Source organism: Bactrocera dorsalis, chromosome 4, assembly GCF_023373825.1.
Source record: "Bactrocera dorsalis isolate Fly_Bdor chromosome 4, ASM2337382v1, whole genome shotgun sequence".
NCBI classification, from domain to species: domain Eukaryota; kingdom Metazoa; phylum Arthropoda; class Insecta; order Diptera; family Tephritidae; genus Bactrocera; species Bactrocera dorsalis.
In genome coordinates, this window is record NC_064306.1 from 35,578,635 (window position 1) to 35,591,290 (window position 12,656).

The 12,656-nt window shown below is 36.5% G+C and overlaps 1 protein-coding gene across 2 annotated transcripts in view; it reads right to left on the reverse strand.

The window, feature by feature from the left end:
* Positions 1-4,784: 4,784 nt before the first annotated feature.
* Positions 4,785-12,656, reverse strand: part of LOC105227268 (uncharacterized) — a 545,529-nt gene continuing 537,657 nt past the window's right edge. For both annotated transcript variants that reach the window (XM_049456310.1, XM_049456309.1), the window contains 2 exons: positions 11,589-11,902; positions 4,785-7,754 (listed from right to left, as the gene is read on the reverse strand). In XM_049456310.1, coding sequence (XP_049312267.1) covers positions 6,462-7,754; positions 11,589-11,902 — 1,607 coding nt within the window. In that variant the 3' untranslated portion in view covers positions 4,785-6,461. The remainder of the gene's footprint in view (positions 7,755-11,588; positions 11,903-12,656) is intronic.

A 12,656-nucleotide genomic window follows, 5' to 3' on the forward strand; every position in this document is an offset into this window, starting at 1 on the left:
TTTTGTCACAATGTTCACTGAAGTTAACTCCTGTTCGTTCCGAAAACTGAAGGAGCAGAGACACAACTGAAAATCGATTTGTCCTCTCATACTAATTATATCTTTATACACAACTCTATATCTACCTCAATTAATTTAAGAAATTACGAACAATCGTTATTTGAAATATTTTACAATACCCTGTTGCTTGACTACATAATACTTAGTGTTAGCAGCCTCTTCATCCGCTTTTCTGAGTTATTCTCGTCCGAGGCAAACCAAATATTGTTGTTAATCCCCTTCCAATACATACTTACGCATTATGCAATTTATTTCTGTGAATGAAAACCGAATTTTATTTTATATTTTTGTATAATAATTTCTTTATTTATAATTTCCTCTTTAATGCAGCATTTCTCACTTATACTTATGCTATAAATTTTCTTTATTATTACTTTTGATTTTCATTTTGTATGTTGGTTTACTTGTTTCTTTTTTTCTTCTTTGTTGTTGCGTGCACGGCAACACATCTAACCACATATACATACATATTGCTGTATGCAGGTGTGTGTGTGTTGGTTTGTAGCTTAGAACATACACTATTTGGCATTGCATTGATTTGATTTCACTTCGTACTTACGGCTTAGACTATCAGTTATTTTATTACTATGTTGTTGTTGCTGTTGCTTTTTGTTTTGCGTACATTTTTCATATTCACCGCATTCGTCTGCTGCTCTATAAATTCATTTTGCGGTTTTATTATTATTTTATTTTGGTAAGACTTGTTTTGTATTTTAAAGAGAATTTATGCATTGTAAGTCTTCAAAAAATGCAATAAAAACAAAAGTCGAGTATTTTCGCATATCAAAAAAGAATAAATGGTCGTTCGCAAGTGCTTATGCTATGCTATGTGTATGTGTGTATGTTTGTTGAACTATTGTGCAAATTTCTGAAATTCATATTTGCTCGTGCAACTTTGATTTGCTTTATATCTTATAGACTGACTACACAAATAGTTGCTGTTGTTGTTGTTGTTGCTGTTGTTTCGTGTTGTTTTTCATTTTTCATTTTTGATTTTTGTTTTATTTGTTTATTTTATGTTTAGCTTTGCTGGTATATAAGCGCATAGGATCGCCTTAATTCGCACACGCACTTACTTATATACTTATTTGTATGTGTGTGTTTTCACCTACATAAGTCTGCTTGTATTTGTGTGTGTGTGTGTTTTCAGCTGTGATTTACTTTTTATTCTCTTATTTTATTTCGATTTTGATTTAATGCCTATTAATGCGTATTATTTTCATTTAGTTGTGTTACAGTTCCAGCATTCATTAAGTTTTCGAGTTTTGTTTTTCTCTTTTACTAAGGCTAGTTTTTATTAAATTTATTTATTTTATTATTTTTTTAGTTTAACTTAAATTTACAAGAATTTCCATTCAAATGTTCGTTTTACAAGTGAAACGCTTTGAGTGTTTTTACTTCGTTTTCTATGCAATTATAATTATTATTTAATTTTTTAGCTTGTATTTGCAACTACTTAATTAATTAGTTAATTAATTTTATCCTACTTTCTTATTTTTTATTATTCTATATATTTTTTAGGCTTATTATGGCCTGCTCATCATTAAAATTTCAAACTTAAATTGTTTTATTAATGTGTGTATGGGTGTTGAGTGTGAAAAAATACCGCTAAACATATTGAAAAAGATTAGGAAAAGGAACGATTTAATTTTGAAAAGGATTAGTTGCAAACTACCCTGGAACAAGTTGTAGATTATCCGTAAACTGGTTACAGAACGTATTGTATATGGTTGTGAATTATTCTGGAATTAGTTGTAGATCAGTCAAGAAACTTGTGCAGAATCCACTGGAGCTGGTTGTGGCCTATCTTTTAACCAGTTGTAGACTACCCCTGAACGATTTGTAGAAGCCTTTGGAGCTGATTGTGAACTTTCTTGGAATTTGTTGTACGTCACTCATGATATAGTCGTGGGACACCTTAGAGCTAGTTGATGACTATCATGGAACTAGTTGCTAGTTTCTGAGTAACCAGTGGTATACTAAACTGAAATTAGTTGTATACTAGCATAGAAGTAGTTGTAATCTAATTAATTATAATCTAATTTGATACTAATTGAGAACAACTCAGAATTTAGTACGAACCGTGGGCTACACTAAGTAGATGAATATATTATTCCTTCTTTGTTCTCCAAGGTACAAGGTCCTGTAAAATGTAAACTGCCAACTTTCGAACGAAAATTAACTAGTCTTCACTAATTAAAGCAACTTTTAAACACTTCTGGACTTATTCAATGTTTTAAGAAAATACCTGTAAGTAACAGAATTGAATCAAACCACAAATGCACAAGCCCCATTACATTTTTACAATGGTTCATTATGAGGCAGTTTAACTGTGGGCTCGTCTTTTTCACACCTTTCTCTAACTAATTCCATTTTGTTCTGATATACATATATATATATTGAGAAACTAGTTATATTTTAACATTACATATAAGCTTCGTGGACCATACCTCTTTTTTGTGTTTGAGAAAGTAAAAAATAAAGCCAAAAACTCCCGGTAACAAAGCTGTTTAAGAAATTTAGTAAGTTATTTTTTATAAAAGTTAAAAATTTGATCATTTTTGGACTAGTTTATGTTTACCTCTAAATAAAAGAGTCTGGAAATAGTCTCTTTTCATAGCAAGCTCCCTTCTGTGTGATTGCGCTATCTTTCTGGCCTAGAACAGTTCGCAGAAGATCCACTGAATAACGTACATCGGTATAGATCAACTCAACAATCATGAAAATTCTTAGGGTACATTGTCCCACTAGCGTACATACGGTAAGGCTAAAAATCTTGGAGCTCTAACTGTTAAAATATGGTAACAATTGAGATGGAAACATCCAAGCACTTTTTCTCAAACAATACTTAGTAGTATTTAGATATCATAATGTATCGGCGCCCTCAACTGTACAAGTGGGATCCGTTTTTAGATCGACATTTTAACCCAACGTAACCTAAAACAGTCTATTTTCCATATTCCTCTGACCAGTTCCGTTTTGTTTGGAATTTTCTATTGGACAACTAATACTTTTCGGATTGTTTGAACGCTTTCTGTAATATAGTTTTAAATTTCTATGGATCCACATAAAAAGATTCCTAAATATCAAAGTGTTTTGATGGAAATGATGAAATTTCTTTAAATCAAACATAGTTTTAAAATTCTCAAGCGGCTTATGTGTCTGGCTGAACAGTGAAATTTCTTACTGAACATTAGATTTTACTCATAAGTTTTTTTGGGATTAATTTCAATAAATTAAAATAGGTTTCAATAATATGCTTTCATACTGTAAAAACTTAAATTATTATTTTGTATTATAATTGTTTTTAGCTCTTGTTTTAGGTTATGATTAATTTTTAGGTATAAAGTATTTGTGAAACTGTTATTTACAATGATTATCAAAAATGTTTTTTTTTTTTAATGTTCTAAAACAAAACGATTTCACTAACCTAGCTTTTACCCATTATGAATGATTTTCAATATTTTTTTACAAAAATTAGTGCATTTTGAACCGTATATTATAAAATCCTCTTGAACTCGATGACAAAGGCTTATTCAAAATAAATATCAAATTTCTTTCTAGAAATAAATTTTTATACTTTTTTCTCTTCGCGGAAATTTTCTCTTTTATAGATGTGAATATTATACTTGATATAGAAAAGAAAAGTAATCCTCTTATCAGAAGATACTATAAATTTTGCCATTGACCATTAATGTCAGTTCTGTTTTGACATTTGTGTAGTAAACACATGCGAAATACACGTAAATAAACAATGGTACGCTACACTGCTCCAGAACGCGGGTTATTGGTGACTATTTATTTGACCAATAATCGGTCGGTGACTTTGGCACAACGTGAATTTCGTCGCAGATTTCCTGGCCGTCCGACGCCTACTGGTGAAACACTGCGACGTTTAGCCGCTCGCCTCGAAGAGACTGGCACAACACGAGATGCTGCCAGGCGTGGCAGACCCCGGAGTAGCCGTTCTGCAGAGAATATTGCTGCTGTTGCCGAGGATGTCATGGAAGCGCCGTCGACATCGACCAGACGACGTGCCACGCAAATGGGTATCAGTCGACGGTGTTTACAGCGAATTTTGGTACAAGATTTGAAGATGTTTCCGTACAAAGTCCAGACGGTGCATCAGCTGTTAGCTGCTGACCGCCAATCGCGTCTAACATACGCTCAAGCCATCCTTAATCACCACCAAGAGGAAGATGATTTTTCATCAAAAATAATCATGAGTGATGAGGCCCATTTCCATTGTAGCAATAATAAGAAAGCAAAATTTAAGCTTCTGGGCCACTGAGAAACTGCGTGTAACCCATGAAGAGCCATTACACCCGCTCAAAGTCACTGTATGGTGTGCTGTTTTCGCTGGAGGAGTCATCGGACCTTTTTTCTTCGAAGACGTCGCCGGCCAAACGATTACTGTGAGTGGTGAGCGCTCCAGAGCAATGATGAACGAGTTCTTTTTGCCGCAACTTAATGAATTTGGATTGGAGAACATGTGATCACGTGCCACAGCCGATATGCAACATATGGTTCCAAAGTTATGGAAAAGGGCTCAAATGACAATCAACTGGTGCGGCAGCAATTTACCTGATATCATATTATCGACTTGAGGTAAAAAAATGTAAAAGACCAAATAAAAATAAGCCATAAGCAGAAAAAGTTTTCATTTTTTTTTTTAAATTACAGCCAAAAAAACATCGCAAGGTTATTTTTGCGCCACGTTGTACATGCCTCTGAAGTATTTTTATTTTACAGCGTCTACAACCTTAAACTTGACATAATTTTTTCAAAGCTAGGAAATGTTTTGAAATTGGGTTGAATATCTAAACTTTTAAAATAAAATATTGACAGACGATTTCTGAAATATTGGGTAGTCGAAAAAGTCTTTTCGTATTTTGTCAATAGATGTTGTTGCAGTCGTATATCTCCAGTGCTACCAATCACAATGAGTCATACTATATGGTGTTTTAAAGGTGACATTTTAAGCTTCATTTAACCAAAAAAAATTAAGTTCGGGGAAGTTAAAAAAAAGTTACGGCTGTTCAAAAATGAGTGAAAATAATGAAGAAATTCGCTATAATTGGAAATTTTTGTATAAAAAAGAGAAGAATGTCACTCAAGTCACCAATGAAATTTTTGAAGTTTACGGGACGATGCTGTATCAGTTCGTGTAGCAGAAAAATAGTTCGCTCGCTTCCGTTCTGGAAATTTCGAAATTTCGATTTACACTGATGTCTCTAGCGGAAAAATAAATAAACATTTATTTGTTAAATAGTATGTATTATTGAAATTGCTTATTAGAATCTGACCGTCGATATTAGATCCTCTTCCTTCAAAAAAGATTTCGTTCATGTTGATCCGCTAGCGGAATATAAATATTAGAACTTCTTAAAGTGTAATTAAATATGTTATATTAAAAATATAAAACTAGTTTCAAATTAACTTTTGGGTTAAAAATAACGCTTTGAAAAATTCGAAAAACTCGAAAAAAGCTGCTATGTATGATGTAAATCTATTTGGTAAGATATCATGCTCTACATATTTTATACAAAAAATTTAAATTAATCTGGGTTTTTATAAGGTTGTGTTGGTTGTTTTAGTTATTGACATAACCTTCAACTTATTTTTCAATATAACCTAACTTTTTTGAATGCGCAAAGTACAGTGCAATATAAAGGCAAGATATGTAAAATTTACACTAAATATGCATATAACCACAAGGTAACCGAAATATTACTTATTTTACACTAAGTTGTCATATAAGCCACATAATTACTTCAGAAGTGATTATAACGTAGTTCTTACGAAATTTAATTATAATATTATATTCATATTTAGCATCGTCCTAATGCTAGTTATGTGTGTGAAATTATTGTGTGCGCATTATTGATGAGTGTGTTCGATTAAAAGTCTGCTGCAGGGGTACAACAAATAATAAGAGTTTCAATCTCAGCCTATCTATCATAAATCTAAACTTAAATTAGGTTGCCTAACACATTATAGCTAAGCTAAATACAACTAACAAAGTCAGTGGAAACATATTTATACACTCTTGGAGGCAATGTGACGCAGAACATGGCGTGGCACCCATTACCGTTCCACCTACGATGGATGCCCTGCTTTGCCAGCAGCTCATAACTGCTTTATCGCCAGCGTTGCCCCGATTTGCATACTTTTCATTAACAAGTCACTTCTTTCTACATTATCATATTTACAGTTATGCTTAGCCTAAGGTGTCTTCGCCTACAAGCTATCTATATATGTCTGTATGTATGCATGCATGTATGCACGAGTATACGCGATTGTGTCTGTTTTAAGAGGACCTTAAAAATACTCGTAACTTTATGGCCGAAAGGGAGTTCCGCGACAACGTTTGCGGCGTTGTGGCAAGCGCGATGCCGCAACTAACAGGCATTCAAGTGATTCGCGCCCAAAACAACGCCCGACGACATGTAGCCCACACCGCCATTGCCGCCAACAACATGATGATGGTGATTGCCCGCCTGCTGTTGCTGCCGCTGTAGCTGATGCTGGTGTTGTTGATGCTGGAGCCGCAATTGCTGGTGGTGGTGCTGTTGCTGCTGCTGCTGATGGTGATTGTGGTTGTTCGCTGTCGCTGTTGCGTCCACTGATGTCGTTGTGCCGCTGACATCATTGCTCGTTGCTTTTGTGGCTGTTGAGGTCAAATTCACCAAGCCATTGCCTTCGGCAATAACCATCCCCACACCGACACTCACACCAACGCTCACACCACTCACGCCCGTTAAGTTGGCGTTGACTTCGCTCTTCTTCAGCGTGTTGGTAGCGGATGTCACTGTGCCGCCACCACCACCACCACCGACTCCCTTACTGTCAGTGCCATTGCCGGTACTGGTCCCCAGTGGCGTGGTAGCCGTGGTGGCTGTGGCGCTGGTGCTCAGGCTGGTGCCGCTGATGTGTGCACTAATGCCGCTCGGTACACTCGAAATTGTCGTGGTAGCGCCGCCAGCTACCGAGGCGCGCACCAGCTCCTCATTGGGTATGGAGAAGTGTCGATACGAAATATATTCGGGTGGCATGGCGGCTTGTCTTTTGGCATTCTCGATGCGTTGCTTCTTCAGTTTCACATAACTCAACACCGAAATCATGACAATGAACACAATGATGCCCAGGCAACAGCCGACAATCAGACCGAGGCGCCGCGTTAATATCGAGTGTATGAAGCCGTTGCTGGAGAGCCCGTTCTCGTCGGTCACCAGACTCGGTGTCGAGTCCAGTGTTTGCACGTCCGTGCAAGTGGTGATGTGCGTATTTTTCAATACGTCCCGCAGCGCATTGTCCGTGACGACGGTATTCTCGATTAGCGCCTGTTGTTGTTGCGGCTCGGCTTGCGTAAATAATTGCTGCTGGTCGTGCGGCTGTTGATACGTGTGAAAGTATTGCTGATAATATTCGGATTGTTGTTGTTGTTGCTGTTGCTGTTGGTCATAATAGTAGTGTTGCTGTTGTTGGCCTGCGTTGTAGTTGCCGCCACTTGCGGCCGCATCGTCGCGTAACATTAGCACGGTGTCGTTAAAGTGTATCCTTTGCAGGGCATTCGCCGCCGGCTCGGACAGCCAATTACCGGTGCCAATGACGCAGATGTGGTAGCGCGTATTCGCGTTCAGCTTTGTTAATTTGGCCGAGTTTGCGGTGCCGTTGAGACGTTTGCCACGCATCTATGGGGAATAAAAACAAAAATAATGATTGAATTAAGGTCATTTGAGGAAGCGATACGGCAATACTGGTACAAGTACTTAATTTTATCAAGCTGTAAGTTTATCCATCAAATTTCAAACGGGATGGTTTACGGTAAAACTTAGAATTCTTATACTACGAGTTCATTTCTTTCCTAAATCTGTTAGGTGACCTTTTAGAATAATATAATCTTTAGTTAGTAACGTATAAACTTCTAAGTGGGTGGTATGTGTTGTCTGAGACAAAGTACTTCTTCGCTGGAGCGACTCCTCTCAAATTCATTCCGCGTAATATTTGACAGATCTATATATTCTAAGCTCATTGTAAATGAACTTATTGGACCTCATCAGTGTGACTTTAGACTTAAAAAATCCACCCAATGACTATATTTTCACAATACGTGGAGTCCTGGACTAGACCCTTGACAAACCGAATGACACCAAACAGCTTTTTGTCAATTTCGACAGCTTTGCCAGCAGCTGCCTCTTCGACACCATGGCTAAATTTTGGTATTTTCGAAAAACTCATACGGTTATGCAGAATGACGTTGAAAGCAACCATTGGCTTTGTCAAAATCGGATTGAACCTTTCCAACCCATTCGATGCCAGACGAGAAAAATAGACTTCCGTGCGTATTCCTCAAAACCGCGCTAGGAAAAATGATATATAGCAGCCTTCTGCAGTCAAAGAAGAACTAAAAGAAGTTGATCTTGTAGTGAATAACGCCATGAGAAAGTACCTGGAGGCCACACACAAAGATTCGCCGCAACTTGAGAACTTCGTGGCCGTTGACAACTAAAAATTTGAAAAGGTTAAGGTATATCTCGAAACCAGTATAAATTCCACCAATAATCTAAGCCTGGAGATTAACTCTTGCAAAAATTTACTACTTTGGGTCAGAAGACAATTGGGTAGTAGATTCCTCGCATGACGAATAAAAATTATACTGTATATGTCTCTCATTATTTCCGTCCCGGCGATGACGAACCGGAATGAGAAAGCACTTGGCACATTTGAGGTAACTGTTTTCCGCTAGGTCCGTGGCTTCGTCCGCGTGAGCGATAAATATCGAAGAACAAGGAAGCACAAACTGTATGATCGGCATATTTAAGTATGTAGAAATCCAACAAATACGCTGGTTAGGTCGTGTCGTTCGCATGAAAGGTGATACTCCAGAGAAAAACTTCATCGATTTGAGATCCATGTGTAGAAAACGGAAGCATGGGCGGTCACGCATCCAATGGAAGGACCAAATTTATAGTGACCTGTCAGCATTTGGGATGTACTACTGACGTGATCTCGGAAAGGATAGAGGCAACTAGCGAAGTTTTATGTTATCAGACCAACCCACTGTTGTAGTGCCAAAGAAGAAGAAGAAGATATATTCTAACGAAGCATCTTGAATACCGAAGCAAATTGCATACGACTTTCCACGACATTTTGGTCGACGGAATCCGAAGGTATTCGGGCTCATGTCTGACCACGGACAAGAACGATTTTAATAACTATTTGGAGACGTACTCAAAATCGTTCAGTATGAGTTAGAATGATGTGTTCTACATTAGTTCACACTCTATCGTAATTATAAAACTTTTCACGTGATAATGGTAGAGAAAAAAATCGACCAAAACTTATATCAAACATCAAGTTGTAGCTGATCGTTTAATCCTGTTAATTCCTTATCAGTTCTTTTCAAGCTATTTCATTTAGTACAATTTTGTACTTTTCTATAAAGAAAAAGTTAATTTCTTGAGTGTAAATTATTTATTATTTAATTTCAGAAATATTTATACAAGTTATAGTTTAAATGTAGATTTATACGTATTCAAGATATAATATTCAGGATATTTTTTATAAGCGAATAATCGTAATTTAGACTTAACATCCTTCATAAGCTTGCACAGAATCCTTATTGAAGTCTTTAGTGACGTTTCGCCACTTATTTCTAAATTGCCTCTCATTTTTCACTGTATGCTGCGTCTTTAACAATTTCGCTTTAATAATGGCGCAATGAGTTTCAATCGGCCTGAGCTCTGGGCAATTGGGAGGGTTCACCTCTTTAGGAACAACGACCACTCTATTGTCTTGGTACCCCTTTAAAGCCGTTTTTCCGTAATGACATGTCGCAAGATCAGGCCAACAGAGTACTGGGTCCTTATGAAGTTTAATTAAAGGCAAAGGACGTTTCTCTAAGCACTCATTAACGTAAATTTTTTGATTTATTGTTCCATAGCCTATAAAAGGTTCACTTTTAAAACCACACTGGCAAATCGCCTGCCATACTAGAAACTTTTTTGGGAATTTGTCAAGCTTTTTATTTTTAAATTTATCAGAAACATTCCCCCTTTTGTTTGCTGTGTAAAATTGTCGCCCTCGAATATGTTTAAAGTCCGCTTTTACATAGGATTCAAACGCAGTTAAAATTAGGCATGAACTTTTCATATAAACATGTTGCTTATCATTGCGGTTGGTGCTGCATTCACTTTGAAGGAACGTAATCCATTTCGCTTGCGTACTTTCTGAACATATGAAGGTGACATTTGAACTTTTTTGGCAACATCTCGAACTGAAAGTCTGGTATTTCGTTTCAAATAGATCAACACTTTTTTTGCTATAAGTGGAGATTCAAATCTGTTTTCTACCACTACCGGCTTTTCTATTCAATGATAAGGAGTCACTGTATCTCTTAAGAACAAAAGATACCGAAGATTTTGCAAGTTTTAATTTTTTGGCGATGTCGCTGTGGGACATGCCTGGATTTTCCAGCTTTTTGCGCAAAACCGATTCGCGAACGTGTATATTCATTGCTGACAAATTTTACACTAACCACATTTTTGTGAAAAATATAAAGCAATTATTTAGATAATGTATTAAACTTTGCGTGTAAATTTTAATTTTGATTTTACCGTTACAAATTTCTAAGCTATGCGGGTTTCTATGTGAAACCAGTTTTTTTCGTGCACATACTTTATGTGAGGATTTTTTGCAGTTTTACAAGTATTTCGATGATCTTAGCTACCGTTCTCGGTATGTATGGAAGGTCTTCTTGGGCGGATCATCGACATTGATTTGAACTAAAATGGGGTAATGTTCCAATTTATCCCAAGAAGGACAATACAAGTTAAGGGTTTTACGATAATGAAAATTATTGAATATCTAAAGCAATTTTTTCTGATTTTTTTTTCTTTCTGAAAATCCTTTTATTTAAGCTCATTCCATGTAATTGGAATACCGTCATATAAACAAATCGTTTAGTTATCAGTTAGGGCTTTCGGAAAATATCTTTCAATAATTCATATTTCCACTCATGCAAAGTTCCATTCATGCAGGAAGCCAAACTTTCGAAATTGACGACCAAGAAATCCATAAGTGATCGTTTAGTTGGTCATGATTGTTCAGAGAGAGAAAATTTAGTGCGGATTTTGAGGCAATTACCTGTAGAGGACTCATACGCCATAGTAGTCTTTTAGGATATTCAATATTCATATATAATGTCTGTGTAAATTTAATTCTCTAAAATAATAGTTTCAGTTAGTCTTTGGGTTGCTACACTGAACTTTTCGGAAGTTCCATATAACGAATCTAAACTACATTATTTTCAACAAATACTTGGTATACAATATTTATTATCAGTGCCAGCAAAAGTTCGTTTTGAAAACGAAACTATTTCATTTTATTTCCATTCGAAAAAAGAATCGAGAATTAAATAGCATATTTCTACCTAAAACCAGATACAAATTGAGTTCATCTGTTATTGCTTATGACAACAAACATGACTATACAATCTACAATTTTATCTTATGGTTAACACTCACCTCATCGTAATCAATGCCATCTGTGGTCGCGTAATATACAATTTCATAGCCAGTTAAACCCAAATGCTCACGACTCAGCCACGAAACGACCACCGAATATGGCTGAATGTCCTGTATGGCGATTTTCGGTATCAACGGTGCATCACAAAATTGTTGCGGCTCCATTTTGGCAAATACTTTGCCCCTCAAGTCCACTGGATGTTCACACCTTAAGTAATTAATGCCATCGCCGGCGCTCGTTTGCGACCATTTTCGATGATCGCGCAGCCATTCCCATAGCTTTTGTGCATCACAACTGCAATGCAGTGGATTTTCTATATAGTTAAACAACACAAAAACAAACCAAAATAACAGCCACGGCAACAACAATTAAGTGGCATATTTGTTGTACGCGAGTATATTCATCGACGTTGTTATTGACGTTGACATTGATGAGTTCCAACAGGTAATATGGCCAATACCATTGAGGTGGCGTCAATTGTTGTAGTTGTAGTTGTAGTTGACATTTGATGCGCGCAGTTAGCGGTGATACAGCGTAATTGTTGCATTTTTTATTGCCCGTGTAACGGGTTGTAGTGAAGAGCGGTAGTCAGTTACAGTTTGCCGCAACATTTAGCCAGTTGTTGTTGGTAGGTAAATAGGTGGTGAACAGAGATGGTGTGGAGAGAGCGACAATAAAAAATAACAGAGAATCGTTAGTAAAGCGCTTATCACATGCAAGTAATTACAAATAAAGACTTATAGAGGCAATACAAATTGTATTAAATTCGTAGTTGTAGTTCAAATGAAAAGGATTATTGTGAGGAACATAACCTCCAATTTGTTCTTTTCGATTCCTAACATTTTTTTATTTCCTTTCCTTTCTGCCTATCCTTCTTCGTCCTTTGTTTTTAAGGCGATTCTAAATATCTGTTGGGTCCTGAATCAAAATTAACGTCAAAAATGTGCTCGACAGCTCTATGTTACCTTACGAAGAGTAACCGCCTTTAATGAAATCTAAAATTGAACCCAACCTAAAACAAGTCCGGTCCTTCAGATCATTGACACACATTACTTTGAAAGGAAATG